Source organism: Pempheris klunzingeri, chromosome 7 (genome assembly GCF_042242105.1).
Source record: "Pempheris klunzingeri isolate RE-2024b chromosome 7, fPemKlu1.hap1, whole genome shotgun sequence".
In the NCBI taxonomy this organism is placed as follows: Eukaryota; Metazoa; Chordata; class Actinopteri; order Acropomatiformes; family Pempheridae; genus Pempheris; species Pempheris klunzingeri.
Genome location: NC_092018.1, coordinates 3,560,595 through 3,586,522, shown reverse-complemented (window position 1 = coordinate 3,586,522; position 25,928 = coordinate 3,560,595). Strand labels below are relative to the sequence as shown.

The 25,928-nt window shown below is 39.3% G+C and overlaps 3 protein-coding genes across 3 annotated transcripts; 2 read left to right on the top strand and 1 right to left on the bottom strand.

The window, feature by feature from the left end:
• Positions 1 to 580: 580 nt before the first annotated feature.
• srp19 (signal recognition particle 19) lies at positions 581 to 5,207 on the bottom strand. The gene is made up of 5 exons (XM_070833762.1): positions 5,019 to 5,207; positions 3,044 to 3,119; positions 1,724 to 1,795; positions 1,534 to 1,642; positions 581 to 1,147 (listed from the first exon to the last, which is right to left on the bottom strand). Exons 1-5 carry the CDS (start codon positions 5,054 to 5,056, stop codon positions 1,017 to 1,019), a joined length of 426 nt encoding a protein of 141 aa, XP_070689863.1. The 5' UTR covers positions 5,057 to 5,207; the 3' UTR covers positions 581 to 1,016.
• Positions 5,208 to 6,588: 1,381 nt separating this feature from the next.
• LOC139203560 (serine/threonine-protein phosphatase 2A catalytic subunit beta isoform) lies at positions 6,589 to 20,275 on the top strand. The gene is made up of 8 exons (XM_070833366.1): positions 6,589 to 7,000; positions 8,841 to 8,879; positions 11,373 to 11,543; positions 15,500 to 15,673; positions 15,943 to 16,032; positions 16,670 to 16,831; positions 18,314 to 18,432; positions 19,480 to 20,275. Exons 1-8 carry the CDS (start codon positions 6,899 to 6,901, stop codon positions 19,550 to 19,552), a joined length of 930 nt encoding a protein of 309 aa, XP_070689467.1. The 5' UTR covers positions 6,589 to 6,898; the 3' UTR covers positions 19,553 to 20,275.
• A 924-nt stretch (positions 20,276 to 21,199) lies between these two features.
• shld3 (shieldin complex subunit 3) lies at positions 21,200 to 25,126 on the top strand. The gene is made up of 3 exons (XM_070834213.1): positions 21,200 to 21,270; positions 22,693 to 23,463; positions 24,919 to 25,126. Exons 2-3 carry the CDS (start codon positions 22,819 to 22,821, stop codon positions 25,120 to 25,122), a joined length of 849 nt encoding a protein of 282 aa, XP_070690314.1. The 5' UTR covers positions 21,200 to 21,270; positions 22,693 to 22,818; the 3' UTR covers positions 25,123 to 25,126.
• The last annotated feature ends 802 nt before the right edge of the window (positions 25,127 to 25,928 follow it).

Below are 25,928 nucleotides of genomic sequence, written 5' to 3'. Positions count from 1 at the left end.
CACACATCTTTTTAAATGTTTAAATTATTAGGGCTTAATTTCATGAAAATGTGGATTATTACTGTTAGATCTTATGTTGTTTTACGACAAATTATTTAAATATTTGGACAAACCAATGTCAAAAAGTGTCCAAAGTGATGACCGTAGGGCCTAATGCCATTTCAAATGTTGGCGATTCACCAAATTAGTGAAACACACGTAAAAAAAAAAAAAACATTTGCATAAAAATGTCATGAAAGGAAAAGCACAGGTGACAGAGAGCCAGCATCCTGAAACTAAAGCAGCTAAATTGACTTCAGCCATCTGATTATTTACAGCTGTGCTTTTCCTGCTGCAACGAAGCAAAATGTCTTCGGTAAAAAAGGTCCATCATTAAACACCTGAGCTTCAGGTGACCTCACAGCTGAACCTGGACTCGTTTGACAGAACCTTTGGGTCCAGATCAGTGTGGACAGGAATAAACTTCCAGATCGATGGTTATTACACATCAAAATTAACTCTAATTTATGGATATTTTCCTCCTTGTGTGCTCCGGACAACGTGTTTCTTTGATTTAATCTAAATCAAACTAACAAAAAGGTGAGAAAATGAAGTCTTTATTATTGAAAGAGACAAAGTGAGGATAACAGAATGTGGAGTAAAGGGGACGGGGTGTTAAACAGAAACAACGCTGCACATCTTCCTCCATCACTTCACACCTTCTCCACTTTGAACATTTTAAATAACATAGAAATAAGCTCCTTTCTCAGCTTCCGCTTGTGTGTTTGGAAACTACCTGATGAGCTGTGAGTCTGTTTCAGTCGGCCGCAGGTCGTAGAAACGTTCAGTAAAGAATTAAAAAGGGCAAACGGATGTATTTAAATGTTTGGAAACCTACAGCTGAATGAGTTTCTGAGGTCACAATGACAACAAACCCTTCAAAGAAAAAGTTCAGGGGTCGATTCTGACCGACACTCAGTGACTGTAAACTTAAAAATTCAGTTTAAAAAAGAAAAAAAAAAAAAAGGGTCATGTTTCTATTTCTTCTTCTTCTTGCTCTTCTTTCCTCCCTCTCCCTGCTGAGAGCTGGTGTCTCCTCCTCCGCTCTTCTGGGTCCGAGTCTTTAGTTTAGGAATCATCTCTGCAACGTAAAACATCACCTCTTTGCCTGTGGGAATAAAAAGCATTTAAATGAAAATTCAAACACCTTTCCCTGAGGAAATAAAAATGAAATAAAATAAATTAAAACATCTTTACCTGAGGAGAATAAAACTAAAATTACATTAAAATATCTTTCCTTGAGTGAATAAAACTAAATTAAGAATAAAACATATTTACCTAAGGAATAAAAACAAAAAGTAAAATAAAATAGCTTTTCTTGAGGGAATAAAAGGGAATCTTTAGCTAAGGAGTAAAAATAAAGTAAAATTAAATAAATTAAAATAAAATAAGACATAAAATGTTTACCTGGATGAATAAAAATACAATAAAGTAAAATAAATAGAAATAAAACATTGTTATCTGAGGATAAGACTGTGTGTGTGTGAGACTTACGTGAGGAGAACTTCTCCTGACACAAGCTGCCGTCAGCCTGCTTCACCTGAACTCTGACTCTTCCCCTGAACTGGACGTCCCTGTTCCACTCCCTGGGGTGCATTTTGTTCTGAAAAAAAACACACAGTTAGTTATGTCGTCATGTGTGATATTTGTCGTCAACTTCCTCGAGTGCCGATAAAGTTTTTACCTCCACGTAGACGGTGAGCCCAGCAGCTGTCAGGACGTCTCTGATCTCAGCGCAGGACGGATTCTCCACAGCCTGCAGACACAACATCAACCGTTTACATCCTCATTGGTTTGGTTACTACAATGTCGGCTTCCTGCACTTTTTCCAAAGTCAAATTCAAGGTGCATTCTTCAGCTTTTCCAGCCCCTTATGGCTGTGGTAAATAACATATGCATAGATCACTTACAATCTCTCTGAGGCAAACTAGTCAGTCAGATAGCAGTTTTCTACATTACTGTAATTAGAATTTCAAGCACTTTTCAAACCTTGAAAACACCACATAAGAATTCTGGCATTTTCAAAGGTTTCCAGCACCAGTACGAACCCTGTTACACCATATTTGTGCTTCACCGTTTGCATCCTGGGCGGCACAGTTAACTGAAATATGCCCATGATTCAGGCCAATGACGATCGCATTAACAGGGAGATCCACTGCATCAAAACGAACACACCTAATTTGACAAGTATTCATTATTTCCTGTGGCAAACTGCATAAGGCAGGACAGGACATCGGTGTCAGTAATACTAATATTTGAGAGACGCACAGGAGTGCAGAAGGTGAAAGAAAAAGCCTCCTCGAGGCAATAAAAGTGTGTCAGAATTGAGGAGGACAAGCGGCCGTGAGGAAGGACAAATAAATGAGAAAAATGCTGCGGTTGTACTGTAAAATGTTAAAAGTGACGATGGCAGTTGATTCTACTTTGCAACCGAATGTAAACGAGCAAAATACGACCGCCTGAAACGGCACAAAAAGGCAGGAAAACAGACAGAAAAACTAGGGACAAACTCTCCTCAGTGTCTCCTCACAGCTGTTGTGCTACCTGCTCAAATGCTGCACACTAACCATGAACAGTCTGAGTCTGCAGGACTGGAGCAGCTTCACCTGCTGGACTTTGGGGGTGTAAAAATGGTTTAGTAATGGTTGGGAAAGTTGTTTCCTTTGAGCCTTGAGTGTTTTGGGCCGTAGGCTACATTTGAACACAGAAATTTCAAAAAGTAGACCCAATACTTAGTTGGACATTCATAAACTCAGCTTTTCAGGATGGTAATGATCATTTTGATTATTCTGTACAAATATTCTTAAATCAAGAATTTGTGTCCTTAAAAATCATGATGTGATTTTGACCAGAATCGTGCAGCTCTAGTATCGTCATGGCAGAGCGTCCTTGAACGCACCAAACGGTCAGTGCAAAGTAACAACCAGCAGCTTCCTGGAGGGCAGAAAAATCGGCCAAAAAACAGTGAAACATCACGAAAACGGTGGAAAGTAGGAAGCTTCACCTTTTCTGTGGGGATCCTTCGTCCTTCAGCCAGCGTCTTCTTACTGTTTATGTAGACTGGATAGACGCAGATGAACCTGAAACACACACAGCGCACAGTTTTCTGTAAACAGACTAATCACAGGACGTCAAGATAACAAATTAAATGGTGCTTTTTAAAGCCGTCATCCTGAGGATATCAAACAGTGTTGATCAGATCAGGACGTAAACGTGTCATTATTTCAGGCTAAAAGATTTCTGTGCTTTTGTCAGTTTCTGTAATGAGTCGTTGCTCTCAGCCGGAAGACAAAGAGGAGAAAGAAACAATACTGAATCATGATGTTCCTCCACCTTTTAATATCTATTTTTAGCCTTATAGTCTCTTGAGATCCATGTAACCCAAAACGACAGCAGCTTACAGACGATGAAAAATTGTTTTCCGAATGCTGACATGTCACCAGAAAACTATTTTTTATGGAAATAATGAGGCAATGAAGTAGACAGAAAATAAACGGGCAAAAATTCTGATAATCAACTAAATGCTAATGTTTATTTTCAAAAAGGAAATGTGAACAAATCACCAGTTCCACTTTTATAAATGTAAATATATGCAGATTTTTCTTGTCTCCTACACTAGCACATGAAGATATTTGGGTTTTGGGCTGTTAGTTTGACAAAATAGGCACATAAATACTTCAACATGTGCTTGAGAAAACTATGATGAGCATTTTTCAGTACAGACCAAGCAATTAATCTGCTAATTGAAATTCTTGCTTTGCCCTTTCCCCTTCAATGCCGCTTCAGGGTTTAAAAAATAGATAAATAGAAAAAGAAGGGAGATAAATAAACAGCAGCTACACAATAAAAACTATATACAATTCAAGTAATAATTGCACATGGATATGTCCACTGCACAGAAAGAGCGGAGCACGGTGAACACCATCTTGCTAACATGACAAAATAGAAAAACGTGATTGAAAAGGTGCCTGTACTTCTGCTGCCTGTTCCCCAAAACTTGTAATAATTTATCTGATGAAATTCATGTTGCAACCTCGTTGATTTCTTCAAATTGTTATTAAAAATACATTTCTATAGACTCGCTTTTCTGGATTTTTTTATTTTTATCTGTCTCTTTTGTTGCTGTGTTTCTTCTGATATAGGGGAAGGTGTATTATTTAATATTTTGTTTTATTTGTGGAAAACTTTGGAACTGTATTGAAAGGTGCTATATGAATAGTTATCATTGTTGCTGTTAATAGTCTTTACTGTAAGCTGCCCAGAATTAATGGTTAACTGATTCTCATCAACAAACAGTTAATCTGTAAAATATCAGAATTAACACTTTTTACACTGTGAATATGATTGTCCTCTATGGTCTTCGGCCATAAAAAAAAACACAAATAACGTCGGTAGGATCAGTGTTTGACGCCCAAAAACTCAGGTTGAAGGACCTTTTTTTTAATACACGTCATGCTAGAGGGCTCCAATGCTAGCATGTCGCACAGATAAGAGTGACACACCAAACTTCATGTAAAAACTACCACATTTTAACATTAGCCACCGTTTCTGTCACAATTTCGTAAAACTTGACTTTGTTTCTAACTATTTGGAAACGATAAATCTGAAGTGGTGTAATGGTGAATGAGTTTTATTAAGCTAAACATTTTAACTCGGTTTAGCCGACTGTTAGCTGCTCCCACAACCCCTCATTTCACTACACCATCGAGGGCTGTAGTAATGAACCGTGTTGACCAAAAAAGTCGATTTTTGTTGATTAAAAACTAAAACCTGAATTATATCGATAGGCCGAATTGAAGAATGAATCTTCGAGGTCGTTACGTTTCATACAGTAAAGATTAATACGCAAGTTACGTTTACGGACACCCGAGTTGTCCTTAAATTCAAAATTCTTCTATGGGAGTTTTACATTGCGTGAGCGAAGGGCTAAGCAGCTTTAGTTTAGCTAGGCTAACATGCTAGCTCTCATAAGAACTCACCTCTCTTTATCAGCGGGGTTTTGGGTTAGATGGGCCATTGTTTGTTTGGTAGTTCGGCTGTTCTTCTGACCGCAGAGGGTCGAGTCTCGGTGGGTTACAGCGATTTACGACACGGTTTGATTTGTTCCGTGAAACAGGCCGCCATTCGGCCGCTCCGCACGCTCACCGGCTAACTGTTGACAACCAGGAGGAGCGCTTGATTTAATGTACCGAGTGAGCCGGAGATAAAGCGGTGACCTGCGGCACCGCCACAGCAGGATGACCCCATAGACCAGATAAAACAGAGACTCTCTAAAATATAGACTGTATAAACTATAGACTACAAAATACATAGTATGTGCATATTGTTTTATACAGTCTATGAATTTTCTTCACCATGTGTGACTCAACAGAAACAACAGTTAAAGACTGATACAGAAATAAATTGATCTTTCTATGAATTTCATCCTTAAACATGCTCCCGTTTATCTTTGTCTCCTAATTTAAAGCACAAACTTTGGACACATGTCAATGATTCCGTAGTTGACAAAAAGATTTTGTCTTTTTTTATGGAAATGCTATTTTTTTGCTGCTGACATGGGTGTAAATGCATTTTTTAAAAATCACCAATCAAAATTTTCTTCTCGCCAAATTCCAAATTGATTAATATAGATTAACAAAAGATAACTAATTTCTTTATATTTATGAAGGAAACCGAACAATTCAAAACTCCAAGAACAAACACTAAACATCCACCATTCCTACACATTATAAGTTATATTTTAGTGTACAAGTACAATTTTCCTCTAACATATAATATCATCATTGCCTCGTGTACATCTAAGCACATTGTTTATACTGTATATAGTGTACAAGCATATCACATCCATCTACAGCATGTATATAAAATATCATGTTAAATGAAGTATTCCATATTTATTCCAGCACCATTGCACTGTTATCTCCTTGTTTACAGGTTTCCTTACACCACAGTGGTGCACGTTTAAAAAAAAAACTTGTTTAAGTCCCTGTGTAGATGTATTTGTATGTATGTGTATATACTGTATATATACAGATTTATAGTTATTTCACCACTGTTTATAAGGTTTTAAACCACAATGACATCTACATTATGATTTACTTCAGTACTTAAATTTTGTATTTAATTCATATCATATATATTTTTCAACATTCAAACTATTCATGTCCTTGTCTTAGATTCTCATGTCTTCTTCTCATTTTACTTGTGTGATTTGCTTTTGTATATTTTATATAAACATTAGATGACATGAGTGAACCTGAGAACAAGAATTGCCTCACTGTAAATGTTGAACATATGACAAAAAAAATTACTTAAATAAAATAAATGTTTGAATTTCAATATTCAGCTTTGTTGTCCTTGTTTTTAGCTCAATGTTTTCTTTTTTCTGTGTGAGTTATTTTCACACACAAACACTTTGATCAATAAACCTGATTGTTGTTGTATAGTAATTCACCTTCTGGCCACGTGGTGTCGCCGGTGCGCTGAGTCTGCGCGCTGCTGAAATACCCGGATGTTATTGTAGCTAGCTCTTTTAGCAACTCGGCTAGCCGCTGCGACGCCGCTGCCTTTTGCCGCTTCGGTCTGTCGCATCGGGGACATTCGACCCTTTTGACTCCCCCGGCCAACATTAACTGTTTTTTAACGTCGGTAACTGAACATCGGTAATTTATCATGATAGAAGTTGACTGAAGGGCTCGTTAATTTAAGCGCTATCTCTGATTTTCCAACCGATTTGGCGGGACTAGATCGGGTTAACAATACGACGAGCTAAAGGCTAAAGCAGTTAGCGTCGAGACACAGGCCAGTTTGTTTTTTCAGGTAGCTAACACAGCTAGCTTAGCAAGCTACCGCAGCTGTCATGGAAGACAAATCTTTTACTAAAGAATTAGACCAATGGATCGAACAGCTAAATGAGTGTAAGCAGCTATCGGAAAACCAGGTCCGGACACTCTGCGAGAAGGTAAGTTAATCACAACAGCCCGGGTTTTGTTCTGACTCACATCGGCCTCGCTTTCAATGTGGCCTAGATCGTGAAAGCGGCGCCGACTAATTTCTGGAGTGAAGTCACGCCAAGGCGGCTAATTTCGCCCAGTTTTCGACCAGTCATCATGAGGCTGCCGATGTTTCGCAGCACGGTGGCAGTTAAATGATTTAGATTAGCTAATACTGTCGAAGACTGCACGCTTGGCTTCGTAAAACTGTTGCTTAAGCGACCGTTTATTCAGCAACCGTCGTCTCGGGACGGACAGGCCGAAAATTCTCATCTTTTACAGCATTACCAGCAAATAGACGGGGCCCATTTTACTGCCTGTATGTTAACAGGGCTGCATTTTCCGCACAGACCAGGACTCTGCTAATGTGCAGTTCTGTACTTTTACATGTTCTGTTGCAAGAAAACGTTAATCAATACGTGTAGGTGGTGTGATTCTTTTCTTTTCCCCCACCGCGCCCTGTCTTTATCGATCAGCCGTTTTATTGCATAAACCTGTCAAGCCTCTCAGTTTGCAGGCGTCACTTCGGGGCTGTTGCAGCATAAAAATAACTCGTTTTGTAGGTTTTCTGCATCGTCGACCTATTTAATGTGATCAAAACGCATTTAAAACAGCATGCTTAAACCATATTACAGAGAAGCTGACTGTTATCTCTTGAGGAGTCGTTTTGTTTGGTGTTCATGTGACTGAATGAATGAAAGAAAAGACGAAAACACCTTATTTTTCTCAGCACAACACTCAAAGTGTCAGCTGAGTTGTTTTGGGGATGATCAGCCTGATATTGATGAATTTGGGAAGTCGTTGTCAAACTTAGTATTAATAAGGTGGTTCAGGTAAGTAGAGTTCCTGGTGCCTGCTTTACAGAGCAACAGGCCCGTAAATAAGCTCTACTTTCATCTCAAAATCATTATGTAGCTACATGAAATGTCCAGAATCATGATGGATATCCATCACAAGTCGGATCTCTTGGTTATGAATTACTTTCTCAATAAGTCAATCAAGTGTAAAATGCTTCTGGTGTAAATCTTTTGAGTTTTTTTTTTACTTTTGGCTGGATATACTCATGATGAACATAACTGCTTTTAGACATTTAATTAACTAAACTATTAAATGGTTAAATAATCCAACCATACAGTGAAATCCAGTAGAACAGAAGCAGACCTGGATGGGCTACGAAGCTGCTCCCTTTGCAAGTCGATCACTCAAGAGTTGATAAACAGTTTGTCAGTCAAAGCGCTTTTAGCAATTATTTGTTTTTCATTTTTTGGCTGTTGTGCGGCTGAAGCTTGGAGTGAGTGCTACATCATCTTTCCCAAGGCTGAAATTTATGGGAGATTAAAAACATCAGAAAGACAAAAACATCCACAAAGTAGCAATGATCTGTGGCGCCTTTCTCTGCTGAAAATAGAATTCAGTTTGTTGTAAACATTTTTCACTTGAACTAAGTGAACTCTTATTTTCTCAGAAGCAGAAATCATCCATAGAAGAGCATTAGAAACGCATTGGTTAATGGGCGTTATTGTTTTGGATCATTCTCATCAGCAAATGCTCTGCTTTTCTGTCCACGGCCGAGTTATTTCCAACGCTAAGGTGTCCTGTGAGGTCACGCAGCCTTGACACCTCAAAATAACTCGTCTGTCCATCATGGAGGCTAAACGTGGACACGTATGACATGAGTTACTGTTTGTGTGTCTGTCTGAATAGTTTTCTTCTGTCTGCCCACGTGATCTGTTAACATCAGAGATCTGCACGTCTTTTATAAAGACCTCTAATTAAATAATAACGACTCTGTGTTTGTGTCTCCTCCAGGCCAAGGAGATCCTGACCAAGGAGTCCAACGTTCAGGAGGTAAGATTTCCCACCATTCCATGAATCTGTTCTCAAAACCACAAGAGAAAAAAAATCTAACCTTTACTGACTGATTTCCAATACGACACGGCTGTCTGGGCGACAGGCCGGCGCATCTCATTATAGAGCTGGAAGCCCAATATTAAAAGGATTAGACAAGGAAATAAAAGTCTAAGTGGAGGGGGAACCCCAAATGGCAAAATGTGGAGTTTGTGCTGAATTGATTGGTTGACTAGTCATTTATACTATTGGAGGACAATCAGTTGGAGGTTATTCCACATGTAAATGTTTGGACAGTTAATAACAGCATTAAATCGAACCATCTTCCATTTTTTTGCATTAAATAATCCAGTTGGAGGTGCTCTGATAACATCTGTTGGCCCGTCTGATCGTTTGTAGAATGTATTAATCAATCAGTGAATTGGATAATACAATCAATAGATAATTTAGTTATGAAAACGTGAGTTCCAGCTCTTCAGTCTGTTGGTGCTGATAAACCACACAAGCAAAATTATAGAGAATTTCTAAATATAAAGGAACAATAAAGTGGTGTAATCTATAATCTGCACAGGTGAGAGTAACAAAAACCCAACCTAACCTTTTTATTTTTATCTTGTCTAAAACAACAGTGTTTGTTTGTGTGCGTCCCCTCCTTTTCCAGAAATGAATTAAAACGACATGAAATATGAACATCAAGCAGAAACGCAGCACAAAGGAACAACAGGCTGTTCAGACTCAGATGTTGAAATCTTCAGATGCTGGAAGGTTTCCAAGCTGCACCAGAAAGGGAACTAAAATTAAAATGTAGTGCAGGAAGTGTCATTAATCTCTGGTACAAATGAACACATAAGTGAAGATCAGAGGATTGATGCTTTTTTAAATTAATACATTTTTGTTGTATTTGATCTATTTTTACAGTTTAGCAGTAAATGCATGTTCTTGTTTGACTAAGGCTGCTGTGTTTATATTGGAAGTGTTTTATAACATTGAAGGGAAAAAAAACCCAAGTGTTATGTGATCTCTGACTTTCATTGTTGTTCCCTGTGGCGTGTTTCGGAGCAGAATTCGACTGAGCCTCTGCAGTCTGAACAATATCGCACCTTGTTTACACCAAACACTGCGTCTCCTCTGAGCTGCAGGCTAACACACACTTTCCCTTTTTAAATGTCACGAAGTCTTTTTAGAAACAAAACTCTGCCAGCAAACACAAAATAACAATTATGTCCCGTTAATAAACACTGAACAAACACAGCATTGTATTTGTCTGAATAAGCTTCACAGTAGGTTACTGATTTAGGAGTTAGTTTGACCAAATTCAGCTGTTTTTATTGTGCCATTAAACGCCCTTTGTCTATTCACTGCTTCAGTCCTGTCAAAGTACTTCATCTCTAAAGAGGAAATAGTTTGAGGAAGCTGCACTGTGTTCATCTCAGAGGCTGATCTGTGATCCGTCAAAGTGTCTGTTTGTTCAGTGTATTAGTAATAGTTTTAATGTCCTGATGGCTGTCGAGAAAGTGGACACACCAACAGGTTTTACAACTAAAGACATGGAGGGAGCATCCCTAACTGGTAGGGAAGATTAGATTTGGTCTCAGTGGGGTTTTGCAGATGTTGTCGTTGAATCCTGACTCAAATTGTGACAAACATGCACTGAGACTGAGAGTAAATTCACAGAAAACTAATTGTCAACTAGTTCAATAATCAGCTAATTGTTTAAAATAAGAAGAAAAATGTGGTTGTTTTAAGTCCTCAAATGTAAAAATTTGCCGCCCAATGTTTTGCGTTATAATTAATATTATTATGTTTTGGTCTATTTGTCGGACGAACGAGTCATTAGCTGACAGTGATTTGGGCTGTAGAATATTGTAATAGACATTTTTCACTGTTTTCTAATGTTTTATAGACCAAAAGATTAATCAAGATTGAGATGAACGCCACAGAAGTAATGTTTTAATGTTTTAAACGATAAACATCACTGGAAATTTGTTTAGTAGGTTAATAAGTTTGTGGTTCTCAGCCTTTTGGCCTGTAACCCTTAGAAAAAACACAACTGTCGGTTGCGTATGTCTATTAATTACCATCTCAACCAAAACTGCTCAAAACTTACATGTGCAAATGGAACATAGGTTAAAAAATGAATGTGTTTGTATGATGAGAGCAGGAAAATCAAAAATCATGCTACACCATCATGTTACGACCTTTAGGAATCGTCTTCTGGCACTTTGTAGGGTCCCGACCCACAAGTTGGGAACCACTATTGCAAATAATTCTAAGCTCAAATTAATAATAAAAAAACTAATATTCAATATGAAACTGAAAATGGTAGCTTGACCTTTGCCTCCTCTTGATCTACACTGTGAGATGCAGGAAAAACTCTACACTAGAGTAGTGATTTATAGTGTGTGTGATGTTTTTATGCTAATGCTGCTGTGAGTTCACCCTCACGTCTGTTTGTCTGAGACGACCCAGTGACGCTGTTACCTGTGTGCTCAGGTGCGATGCCCGGTGACGGTGTGCGGCGACGTCCACGGTCAGTTCCACGACCTGATGGAGCTGTTTAAGATCGGAGGCAAGTCTCCCGACACCAACTACCTGTTCATGGGAGACTACGTCGACAGAGGCTACTACTCTGTGGAGACGGTCACGCTGCTCGTCACGTTAAAGGTAAACGTGTAGATGTCTGTGTTTAACTGTTCTCTTTCTAAGGTTTGAAATGTGCTTCATTTTGATTATACACCTTGAAAAATGCATGTTTTCCAACACAATCTGGTGTTTAATTGACACAATCAATCAGGCAAATAAAAAAAATCTTTTAAAATGTGAAATTAAATGATCACCTCGTCATATTCGTCTGTCTCCAGGAGTCTCACACCAGACTCTGAGCAGATTGGAGCTAGTTTTACAGCCATTAAATAAGTAAGATGCTGGCTGTGCATCATCCAGCTTATTACATGGCTTCGTACTACATAAATCAACAATTTGACACAAAACACCGACTTATAAATGATTTTATTGACTTGAAAGTTTTTGCTTCAATCAGAATTACGTCCATACGCCTCTAAAGTACAAGGGAGATTATGGTGACTGAGTGACACCTGCAGGAGGCTGTTGAATCCTTTTCTTGAAGTTTTATTTTTTTTGGGGCATTTCAGTGAATACTGCAGACTGTATAGTAACGTTTGTCCAACCGAGCTGCTGCTCCTCAGAGACCATAAACGGTGCATTTAGGCACCTCCTCTGCTAACAAATTTGGTTAAAATGTCCTTTTAAAGAGTCGTGAGGTATTTTACCAGCGATGATCCTGTTCCCCAAAACCCCGGCTGACATACTGTTGATCTACGAAGGTTTGCTGTGATTTAGAATTGTTTTTCAATTCAACGCTCCAAATGTCACACGCTGCTGAGGCTGGCTTTAATCTACGGCTCCGTCCTGCAAGTCAACAAAACACAGCAAATACCATCTGCACTGTAAACAGATTAATAAATTCACTTTTCACGTGACTGCTTGTTTCTATTTGAGTTCAAATAGAAAAGGTCCTGTGGAGCCTCTGCCAACATGAAAGTTACCTCCTGCGGCACCGCAGGACGGCAAAAAGGAGCTCAGCTGATTAACACCCGAACCAAAATATCACTTAATATTTCCCCGATGGGTCGACTGGGATCTCCTCAGCTCACACTCTAACAGCTGACAGGTGGATAATGAATTGTTGGATCTCGCCACCTAACACATCGTCTGCACAGCCTGTGTGTGAAAGCAGCTTCAGTCCGCCGTCTGTGCTGTAAAAGTACCGTTTAAACACAGGTGACCTACGCTCAGATACTGTCCCTGAACATATCGCACGGAGACAATTACCACAGTGATGTGTCTAAAACAGTGTGTCAACAGCTGGATTGATTGAAATAGAAAATCTGTTCTGTCAGACGTTGCTGAAAGGTCCCCTGAACGCATCGCTTATGTTCAGGAAGTTAAAAATGGATACTATGTTATTATACATTGTGGGGTTGTTTTTTCGTTTTTTTTGTCAGGAAACCATTTAAAGTTTTTACGTTTTGTTAAGAAAATTATGCAGTAAGGTTTTTGTTTTTATTTTACTGGACATTTGCCTGATAACAATCCTCATTTCTGTCACTGAGGTGTGATGAGTATCATCAGCATGTTCGGTTTCTCTTTATTTTTCTGTTTCTAACGTATGTTTAAGATAAAAATACAGCATTTATTACCAAATTAATCTGTTTAGAGAGGCAGCAAGTCACTTAATCATCCATCCTCCCCCCACATTTGATTCTCTGGATGTTTCCAGGCGTGAAGATCAAACTGGAGCTCAGTTTGGTTTGTTTAAGTCTGCAAGGCTACAAGCTTGCTGATATTTTATTGTGGTATTGTGACAAATCTGATAAGCAGAGCACTAAACCTGTTGATCCGGCTGCCTCGATGCATCTAAAAATAACCTGAAGTTGCTCTGAACTTCAGCGAAAGGCCCTCACTTTGTCCCTCTGAGCGGACACACACGCTCCTGTGATATTCAGTGTCTCCGTGTTGATAGTTTTACTGTCTGATAACTTTACTGTGTCGTTAACGTGCTCGTTACAACACGCCGCAGTGATGTGTGAGCTGATATCAGCTGGCGGTGAGGAGCGTACTGCTGTCTGAGAGGTCCGGTTAACCCTCGTCTCTCACAGAGTGGACAGTGATGCAGATACATGTTGTAGGGTCGAATATCAATTCAGATCTATTCAGCGGTGACACAAAAACAAAACATTTTCCTTTGAGTTTAATAAAAGAAGCTGTTAAATTGTTGTACCACATAAGAGCCTTGTCTGTTTCAGGCTGGATTTATTTAAACAAAATCAGACATTAAACTGTCTGATCAAAGAAGTTTTCAGTATTTTATAGTTTTCGATGCTGCTGACTTTTTCAGTCCATTTAAGGTTTGATACCCAGTTATGTGTTGAGGCTAAAACCCACCTGGGGGCGTCGGCGTCGCATTCGGCTGCGATGTGGCTGCCAGAGCTGATGGCGCCCACTCTAGTTAAACACTCTGAATCCCACCAGAAGCGCTGCGGCATGTTTCAGAAGCAACTCGCTGCTCTGCTCCGCGAAATATACGAGCCTGGTTTATTTTTAATGGCGGCCATGTCGAACAGCACAGAGCAGATGAAGCAGACAGGAAGTCAAACAAACGGCAAAGAGAATCTGGTCAGTTGTCAAAATAAAAGCCCCCGAGCAGACTTCCACCACCACATCAAAGTTATTTTATAATCAGTGGCACCAGGCCAGATGTTAACTCGGCAATTTCCTCACAGATTCTCAATCAATTAGTTGATCGGGTATAAATTGTGATTAAAGCTGGGCCAATCAATTAATTGACTATTTTGATAATCTATTTATCTTATAAATTGGATCAAACACTCTGATTTCAGCTTCTAAAATGTGAAAATTTAGTCTCTTTGTAACTGAATATCTTGGATTTTATGATGGGCATCCTTATCAACAGTACGATTAATCAGTCAGCGGGTTAATCAATAATGGAAATTACTGTTGGATTGATTACATGCTTTGTGAATCTTCAACTCACACTAAATTATTGACCCTGAGGAAATCTGTTTTTACAGCATTAATGTGCTGACAATGAGCAGCAGTTTGTAGTTCAAAAGTTTTAAAAAATAAATTTGTAATAAACATATTAAAGAATATCGGCAGGAGATCAATATCAAAGATAGAAATGCCACCACCTTCCTGTAGAAAAAAACAGTTTTGATTATTATATTCTTCCATTTTAACTGGTTATAACTTCACATTCAGCGATGAATCTAAAAAGTGAAATGTTTCCACTTGTTCTTCTTGTCTCGGTTGTTCTGCGTCAGCCGATTCTGGGACTTTATGACCTCGACTGTCTCGTTAAACTGACTGACTTCCCCTCAACGGTTACATAATACATCCGACATGTAGGCTGACGCATGAAAGTGTCAGAACTCAATCAAAATCAATAAATCAATCATTGGCTTGATATCACTTATGAGAAGTTTGGATGTGTAGTTTTTCTAATTGGGTCTTTTTACTTCATTTGTTTTACAACCAACTGCAACTTTCTTGACTTGTAAAATGAGCGTTTGCATTGACAAACATCATGTGTGTAATTGATCGAACACTTCAAACAGGATCATAAGTTTATGATCCTGTTTGAAATGTTCGATCAATTACATTTGTCTCGCTTTTTGGCGACCGTGCACCTTTTTTTTCTAAATTAAGGCCCCACAGTGATCCGAAAAAATGTGTAATTTGAGGGACGTCATCTCTGAAACTAATTGGAATTCGTAAAATGTTTTCCTGATATTTATAGACCAAAAAAGAAATAGATTATTTGAGAGAATAATTGGCAGATTCATCGATAATATCTATAAGGCTGCAACTAAATTATTATATCAATAGATCTGCTGATTGTTCTCTGGACTAATTGTTTCATCTGTAAAATGTTAGAAATAATGAAAATGGCTGTTTTCAGGATCACATAAGAGTTTTATCCCACGATCGACCCTCCGTTTCAGCTCCAAGTGAAATAATCGTTAAGTTGCAGCCCTAATAACAATAATTATATATGTTTTTATTGCTGTTGTGTTCAGGTTCGTTTCCAGGAGCGAATCACCATCCTGCGAGGGAACCACGAGTCGCGGCAGATCACGCAGGTCTACGGCTTCTACGACGAGTGCCTGAGGAAGTACGGCAACGCCAACGTCTGGAAGTACTTCACAGACCTGTTTGACTACCTGCCTCTCACCGCGCTGGTTGATGGACAGGTAGGAGGGTTAACTGGGAGGGAAGCCATGTTTGTTTGTGCAGTGAAACGGCATCGTGTGATGTATTTCCTCTAATGTGGGATCTCATAACGGCACACAGTCACTGTTCAAGATAAGAGTTTCCGAATGCCATTTTTAGCCTGTACCATATTTTATTTTGGTTTCCAGGAAACGATAAATGAAATCTTCATGATCTTAAAGCTGCAGATCTCCTCATGTTTCATAGTGCAGAATAACTCAAATTGGGGTCACTTATGTTTTTATTTCAGATCTTCTGTCTCCACGGAGGTTTGTCTCCCTCCATAGACACTCTGGATCACATACGAGCTCTGGACCGCCTGCAAGAAGTCCCACATGAGGTACAAACACACACAAATGTATCTAATTACTGAAGCACAGGGTGTCGACTCAAAGTGGATTTGATGTTTTAATTTACAGTTCAAGTTTTTTAGGTTTTATAGTACGTGAGGAACCAGAGCTTAGTCTTGTAAGCAGAGTTTCTGTCAGGATTCAATCTGAATTTTAGGCCTTTTGAAAAACACCTTAAATATGATTTTGGCAGGTTTTAAAAGTTTGGTGGTTTATGAAGTTAATGTTTCTTTTTTATAAAGTTGCATTAAGCACAACAGCCCGGCCAGAATTAATCGCAGTGCACACAGCTTGTGTGTCACGATGACGTGGTGTGAGAGCTAACGTGGCGTCAAAAAAAAAAAACAGTTACTACAAGGAGTCAGAAAACGCTCAAAGGCACTTTGTCAGTTTGGACCTGAAATTGAACAATAGTCTTTAAAAATGTGTCTAAAATTTAAGTTGTCAAAACCTGCAGAAACCCTGTGTAAGTCCTGCAGCCTCAGTCTCTCTCTCTCTCTCTCTCTCTCTCTCTCTCTCTCTCTCTCTCTCTCTCTCTCTCTCTCTCTCTCTCTCTCTGTCTCTCTCTCTGTCTCTCTCTCTGTCTCTCTCTCTCTCTCTCTCTCTGTCTCTCTCTCTCTCTCTCAGGGCCCGATGTGTGACCTGCTCTGGTCGGACCCTGACGATCGTGGTGGGTGGGGCATCTCCCCCCGAGGTGCCGGTTACACCTTCGGACAGGACATCTCTGAAACCTTCAACCACGCCAACGGCCTCACTCTGGTGTCCCGCGCCCATCAGCTGGTCATGGAGGTAAACCACTTAAAAACACACTCACACAAACTATTCTCCTATAGATCCTGGATAAATGTCCTTTTACTGTCAAGTGTTTTGCTTAAAACTGAAAACTTAACAAACACACACATGTAAGACTTTGTGAGTGTGTTTTAGTGGAGTTGGCACACACACTCAAACACAAGTGGACAGAAAAATCCTTAAAGCGCTCGTGTCTCCATGGCAACATGATAAAATGAAGTTTTTTTGGGGGTTCCTGTAGCCGCTCCACTCCCACTGAGTCTCCACCTGACGGATGGACTCAAACACACTTTTTGTTCAAATCTGCCAGCAGCAGCAACAAAATGAGGATTTAAACTACTTTTGTTATTTCTCAGAAAAGTGTAATTGAGAAACTGTTGGAAAATGAATGTTTGTGTTAAAAAATGTCTTTTTGAAGGTCTTCAAATATCTTAAATTCACATTTACATTTAAAAGTCCTTCAAAAGCATTATATAGTCTTTATCAGCCATTATATAATTTAATAATCGGCCAAATTGGTTCAGAGTTGAACCCAAACGTCTGTTATCCTGTTAGTTTTTCTACATCGAACGTGTAACGTACGCAAACCACTTTTTACACTCTCAAATTTTGTCCCCTGCCGACCACCGTAGCGTCCGTCTTGATGGCGTGGAGGAGCTCCACACTCCAGTTTGTGTGGCTTTACTCTCTGCATCATTTTAACCTTCTCTCCGTTGTTCTCGTTTAGTCTCCAGTATTTCAGAGCGAGTCCTGTTCACGCCATCGCTCTCCTCAACTTTTCACCAGTATTTCCGACTCAGAGTATAAATAAAAGGATCTGTACTGGCTAAATGTGTAGAAAACAGTGCCTCCAAAGCACATGAGGAAGATCAGTATACGACTATATGTCACAGAACAGGAAGCATTCACCTGCTTATTTAAAAATCTTGTATCAACAGTAAACCAAAGACCCTTAATAATGATGATGGTAATAAATACAGGGATCTAAATGACTCTCAGCAGATTAATATCATCAAGGACAAACATTTTCACACTAATAAATGTATTTGGACAAAAGTTTAATAGTGTGTCTATATTTTCACATTTGATTTTTGGTGTTTTGGTCTTGCTGATAGTTGTACACACCCTTTATTTAGTCAATGATTCTGATCTTTCACAATTATTGTGGATACCGTGTGTGAGATTTCCTTTTAAATTGGGCACATTCGCTTTGTTCATGCCATGACCTCATTATTTGTTGGCTTTTTATCTCTCGTCTATTAAGTTCAACAACTGAATTTAGTGTCGGATCAGAAGAGAAAATGAGAATATTTTCATAACCAGCAGACGTAGAAAAGTTTTATTCTACTTTTTGAATTTCTTTGCCAGTTAAATGTGATTTTTAAAAATAATTTCTCCGGTGTTGTCGTCGCTCTGCTGATGAATACAGGCACACAGTAAGGTCTTTGAAACGTCTAACACGTGTTCTCGTCCCTTCAGGGCTACAACTGGGGCCATGATAAGAATGTGGTGACCATCTTTAGTGCTCCAAACTACTGCTACCGCTGTGGAAACCAGGCAGCCATCATGGAACTGGACGACACTCTGAAATACTCTTTGTAAGTATCAAGACGTCGGCTGGGATTCAGAGGTGGACTGAATTTCTTGGATAAATTAGAAGTTTTGTTTTTCCTGGAAGTGCAGAAAGTCCCCATCATGTGTTTCCACATGCACGGAAAAGTTTATTTTCAGGCACAGTGAGCGGTCTTACAGTCGGGGGGGCGATCTGACACTTGAGCTGGTACACTTCTGGTATTTAGAAGAAGCCTCTGATGCTGACAGTCAGTCTGAGATAACCTGTATTTTATATTTTGAATATGCACAACACTGACAGCCACAGATGTGACAGTGTTTTATCATCACATTGGCCTAAACTGGGTGTGAATCATGTTTTTTTGTATTTTAAGATCATGAAATTGTTCTCAGTTTTAGAACATGGATTGTATGATCGGCCTCCTGTGCCTGATTGAATTTAGACTGAACGTTGGTCCGTCACTGTTAAAGGCTGGCGGCTTTAAAACGCATCACATGACTCACAACCCTCTTTTTATTGGTGTGTTTTTGGCGGCTGGGGCCCCAGAGACGATTACAAGTACATTTTCTGTACAAACTTTATGGTTATTATTATATAAAGGTTATGTAACTAGAAACGGGTGGAGATGGTTACACTATGTCCGCTCCTGTCTGTCGTAAAGGTGGATGAGTGTCCAAACATAAGACCGACAGTCATCAGATCATGCTTCTCTCACACTTTGCTTCTCACCAGGTGAACTTGGTCTAGTGACGACATGTTTATTCAACACATCACAAAACTAAAACTCTTCACACCACATGAACATAAAGATTGAAGGTGGTAAACTGATCAGATTATTAATTACACAAACAAGTCCCTCAAATTATAAAACGTTCCTCCAGTAACATCAGCCTGACCTGACCTCTCGCTATGAATGTGAAGCACAGATTTCTCCACATCAAAATAAAACAAAAGTATTATTTAAAATGCACTAATTGTTAAAATTGTCTTCCTTTTTCATTTTACAGATTGTTTGAATTTTTTTCTTGAGCACTTGGATGTTGTCGGTAACGAACCCTTTCTGTCTCCGCAGCCTTCAGTTTGATCCCGCCCCACGCCGCGGCGAGCCCCACGTGACCAGACGCACTCCTGACTACTTCCTGTGAATGTCCAAAGCCATCCCTGTCAATCAACCACAAAGCTCCACCCCCCCTTACCTCCTCTCCCCCTTACCTCCCACCCCACCCCTTCTCATTTTGGATGGAAAGAAGATATTAATAATAATAATACTGTACCAGGGAGAATAGAAACAAAACGATTGGCTGATGATCCAAGATTTTAACAAAAAGAAACTTAAAGAGCGGCCCCCTCTACAGTCTTGTTTTCAATATGCTGTCATTAATGCTGTGCTTCTGGGGAAAAACACGTACAACTATGATCCGTTTTCTTTATTTTTTTGTTTATTACATGTTTGAAAACGAGATAATAAAACTACCAACGTGGACCAAATGTGCCATATTCTGATCCTTTTACAACATGTACAACGCGCAATTGTTTTTGTTTTTCCTGTTTTCTTTTTTTTGTTTTGTTTTTTTCTTTTATTTTGTTTTTTTTTGTTTTTTTTAGACCAGCACTATAACCCTACCTACCTGACGTCACCACCACACCACACCACACCACACATCTCATGGCATATGTGCTTTTTTCTGTTGCAAGATAATTTTAAAAAAGAAGGAAAAAAAAAACGAAAAAAAAGTTTGCTTCAAGTAGTACAGCTGTCAGTTTTAGCTGTCCAGGCTGCAGCCGGTGGTCATCTCAGCAAGTATATTACTGTAATTTGAATAAAGACAACAGACGTATGAAATAAAAATGTCCTATTGACAAACTACTGGGCTGCGTCTGTCATTTCTTTAGCTCGATATACACTTTATTCAGCCGTTTCTGGTGAAGAAACCTGAATTTTTATGTATATTTTTATTTAAAAAATGAGGCAAACATGAAAGAAAATGATCATGAAGCAAAACCAGAAACACTTAACGAAGTTTTTCATTATCAAGGTACGTTTGTGCTCACAGCTTTGTTAGACTCGACTCTATAAAGCATTAAGTATGATGCTCTCTTTTTAAAGGCTGTTTAACCTCAACATCTTCTTTTGTTTTAGCTTCAGTTTCCTACTTGAAATTTCACAGTTTCAAGTATGAATATAGATTTTTTTGCAGTCAGACCAGCAACGCTATTTTGATATTAAATAATACACATACATTAAGCATTTTCATGTTCTAGGAGTCGATGTAACAGTCTTTAACAGTCTCTAACTAGATTTCTGTACACAGCCAAATACATGTTGCACAACAGATAATGTGCATTTTGCACAAAACACATAAAAGCGCCAATTAAACAAATAAATAATACAAAACCCAAGATGTTACATTGTGGTCAAAACACCAGAAAGTGTGTGTGACATAGTGTGATATATTTTCCCCAACTGGCTGATGTTTATCAGCTAATATAATAATATAATACTTTATTTCACCTGTAAAACAAAGTACTGAGGGTCTCTGATTTATATAAGTGAATGTGTATTTACTCATAGTTATGATGATATTGACCGTATCAGACATTTAATTGCAGAGGTTATCTTTGTCTATTAGAATTTGATGTGCATCAATTTCATTCAGCGCCCAGTCGGTAATTTTAAAGAGTCATTATAGTAAAATAATCATGAAAATAATTCGAAGTGTCTCAGTCTGCGCTTTGCCTCAAATATCGCGAGATTTTCCGAGAAGCGCACAACTTCCTGTCTCCATGTTAGCTTGGCAGTTTCCATTTAACTCCTCGGTGGCTGTTTTTTTTTAAAGAGGACCACAATCAGCGGATTTAAAAGGTGATATTTTGCGTGTTATTGAACTGTCCAGGTGGATGAGTTGTACTTGTCGGGCCTCTAGCGGCGCCATGTTGTTATTAACTCGTTAATTAGTTAGCTGTGTTTAGCTAACGACAGCTAGCCGCCGTCTGCTAGCATAACAAGCTAAAAACATTAGCTGCCGGTGAGGCGACTTTATAAACCAGTGTTTCTGTTTGATAAAACAGCTTTAACTTTTATTAAACTGTAAACTAGATCAAGAAAACATAGACGAGATGCTATCTGTTGATATTTAAAATGTAGTCGTGGATTTAACGCTACATTTAATCAGTTTTGACATTAAGTTAGAGGAGCTGATTTCTCCACATAACCGTTGTAATCTCAGCTCTTTAATTTAGCTCAGTTAGATGTTTGTTTTCATACTAATGTTACTGTGAACAACCACAAGCAGAAAAGTCTTAAGGAAATATTTCCCCCTAAATTCACTGTCGTGTTTTTGGCTCAAGGTGGCAGCAGCTTATTTAAGATAAGAGGAGATAAGATATTCCTTTGTTGGTCCCACAACAGGGATGTTTACAACCTTACAATAGACAGGAGGAGACATAGAAAAATAAGTACAGTTTAGACATAGGAAGTATGAAAATAGAACCAATATACATGGGGGGGAATATTAAAAAAGGATATATATATATATATATATATATATATATATAAAAAGTATTGTACATTGTGAAGTGAGGTATAAAGATAAATAAATATAGTGCTGTTATTGTCAGTGTTCTACTGGGATCAGTGCTGGTTACAGAGTCTGACAGGTTTGTTACTGTGCTTTAATGTCTGAAGATGCAGGATGTCATCAGCACACTGGTCTGATTTATTTAGCCTGGAAGCCCAAACGAGGGATGTTTTTAAGTCCCAACATCAGTTTATGTGAAAGATACGAAAATCTAAACAGACTTTTAAAAACTCTCCATGCTGCTCTGATATTCTGATCAGCAAAAAGTTATTTCTAGACATGAAGATAACAATTATTCACTGTGCCCTATGATTAAAAATACGTCTTCGTCTTACTTATGTCAACTAATATTTAATTATAATGATCAGTGACGTGATCAGATGTGATATTCTATATTACCTTTTTGATTGTCAGTCAGCTACAGTTTCACCTGTAGTTGGTGGGTGTATATATTTTGTAATGCAGCACTTGTAATCTTAAAATAAAATAAAGTTTGAGTTCAAGAAGAGCTGGTTCAACTATTTTGATTATCTATATTAACTAAATTAATTATTTTAACAGTTTTCTCCTCTCAGTTTAGTAGTGTTACAGGATATACACACAGGGTTTATACGCTCACGTTATAATCCTAATGATAACCTCTGGAAAATATAATATGTAACTGTAGACTTAATTAAATGCGCTGTAACCTAATTTAATCTCCACAGGCTCCTGTCATCTTCCCATCATCCATTGCATTGTGTAGCTGAGGCGACATCATGAGGAGGAAGATGATGAGGAGGAGGAGATGGAGGGTGGTGGTGCAGTCAGTCCTCTGATCTCCGTCCGTCTGTATGGAGGATGTGGTTCTGCACTATCATCCTGGATCAGCCGCTGGGCTCGGCGCTCTGTTAGAGACGACAGAGAAGCTTCTGGAGTCCTTCCCCTGTCGGACTCCCCCAGTTTTCACCCCCTGGTTCCCCACCGAGGCAGCCCGCCACCTGCCCATCAGACCTGCCAAACCAGCTCCCGTCATCACCTCGGCTGATCTACCCGTCTCTGGCAGCGGGCCGCACGCTCACACAGCTCAAAACAAACAATCAAAACTTGACGTTGACGGTTTTGTTGTTGAAAGACGTCATGATCATCCACACGCAGAGACGTCAAGAACAGCACCCGAACATCTACCAAAACTGGAAGATGGCGTCTACGTCTCAGAGACGCCAAACCATCTCCTCCCCTCCTCCCTCTTCAACAGGCCAGAGGGAGAGATCGCCAAACTGCGACCAGGAAAACACAAAGATGGCCTCAGTGCCACGGACTCACCGGTCAAACGGTCCTGGAGCGTCTTTACACAGAAGGGAGTCCAGCTCCAGACCTCCCAGACGCTGTCCAAGCAGTTCCATCACATGGTGTCCACACACAGGCTGCACCTCCGCCAGAGGGCCAAATGGATGATCAGTCAGCACAACTGTGGGGCGTCCAGGGACATCGAACAGGTCAGTAGATTATTCACAGAACAGGACTAACACACCACCTACGTCTACCTGTGTGTGTGTGTGTGTGACGGCCACACATGTAGTCTCGCTGTCTGCCAACCGGTCTGTGTCTCTGATAATAAAAGCCATCCATCAAATAAAAGCCTTGTGAACAAATGAAGGGCTCCTGTCCACAGAAACACCACAGGGCTTTTAATTTTAAACCACTACAGGAAGCGTTGAGTTCAACACATTTTCTTTTTTCATGTCTGTGTCACATTCTACAGGTGTAGACATCAGAACTGTAGTGAACGGTGTATAGTGTTGGTGGTATGATGTCAATATGACGGTCACAGGTAATTTTGACCGTATATTTGCTGTGAACTTTGCACATGTCGCAGAAAAAACAAGCAAGACTCCGACTCTCTGGGTGAGCAGTAGTGGAACTTTGAACTCAATAATAATATTATTATCACTGTTATTATATAATGTTTATTTGACGACCAGCAGAGAGAGACAGTAGGCATGTAGAGAGAGGAGTATGACCTATGCAACAAAGATCTCTTGGCTGGGAATCTTACTGTGGATGCAGGATTTAACGTTGAGATTCTTTGTCTGGCTCAGAAATCCACTTGGCTAAAGTTAGCTTTCACTTGTCCCCTTTAGAAGTTGTTTTTTATTTATTAACAATAAAGACTAGTTAGATAATAGTCATCGTCAGGAAAAAAGATTAAAAAATGTGTAGTTATAAGTGAGTTGCTAGACTTACTTGCCCTGGAAAGTGGGTGAGCCTTGTTATTGATCCATGGGATATTATGTTGGGATGGTTATGTGATATGTGCCATTAGGCTACCTAACATGCTCATAATGACAATGCTGACATCCTGCTGTTCAGATTGATTGATAGATGTACTTTATTGATCCCAGACTGGGAAATAGTGTCGTTACAGCATACAGTTTCACAGAGTGAAAAATCAAGGCTACAGTTTGAACTGGACATCAGTCGATGTAGAGAAAATGAATGTGCAGCTATTTTATTAACCAAAAAATCTCTGATTCCAGCTTCTCAAATGTGATTATTTGAGGCTTTTCTGTCACATGTGATAGTAAACTGAATATTTCCAGGTTTTTAACTGTTGGTTTAATAAAACAAACACTTGATTAAATCACTTTGAGCTGTGGGAAATTAAAACCAACATTTTTCTCTATTTTTTTTCAACATTTGTGCAAAATTTGATGCGACACTAAGTTCATGTCAACAAAAGAGGACGTACAACAAGTGCATTCCCCCCCATTATGTGTATTTATTATAATATGTGCTTTGTTAGTTTGATTTTGTCGTGTTATATTTCTGTGGTAACTGGAGTTTCTGCTTTTGTGAATCGTACAGAAATGTGACGGATTATCAGAAAAATACATTTGTGAATTCATAAATCACACCGTTACCTTGACCTCTGTGTCCCCTCCTCCCTGCAGGTGTGGCGGACTCTGAGCCGGTCCGTCCGGAGCTCCAGGCTGCCGTCGTGCAACGCCAACATCCAGCGGGAGCGGGCGGAGATCTGGGTGTTCTGCGACGTTCTCCACGCCGAGCAGGTGGGACGCTTCCTGAAGGACGAGCTGCAGCTGTCGGGGAGAATCGGCCTGTCGGTTCACAAGCTGGGAAACGTCTTCAGCATGTAGAGCCGAACCTCAGCCGGAAACACTCCGCGTGATCAGTCCACAGACGGCACGGAGTCTCCAACATGTCTCCAGAATTAGATTTGATCATTAAACTCAAACTGCTGCCTTAATTCTGATCCAGTTTACTTAATATTCTATCTCAACTTTGGGGAAACCACTGTCAGGTTTCCATTGAATTTGCTGTATGTATTTTTCTGGTGAATATAGTGGGCTGTATTCTGGTGCCAGGCCATGAGGAATGTGTTCAACACTGGTTTCTGAAAACAGGATATTACATGTGCAACACATAACCTGGATACTGGTGCGAATGTAAACACATTCAATGTGGAAACTTTGCTGCTACGTTATGGAACAAACTTGTAGTATTTTATCAGACATAAAAGCTAGAAACCACACAACATAATGAACTATATTCTACATTATCAGTGTTTTTTCTACATCTAACAATCTCTTTCTCACGATGATAATCCTCAAGTGCAGAACTTCATTCATATTTTATAAAGATCTACATCATGGATGAACTGAATCCTCAAGCAGATGTGTGTGTTTGTGCCAAATTCTGGTCTGTATTGTGTATTTATGAATTTTAGAGCAGATGCTCAAGATTGTATTTTTCTTATGGATTTTTTTTTTTATCACAGTTTGGTGTAAATAATTCAGCAGCATCTTGTCTTAAATAAAGGTTTTATATTTTTAATGAACTGTCTGCAGCAGTGGATGAATGGGTGCATGTGCAGCTTGTTCTGGAAAAGCCAGCAGCAGCAGCAGTCACATGATGTGGGAGTCATCCTGCTTTTAAATGACAC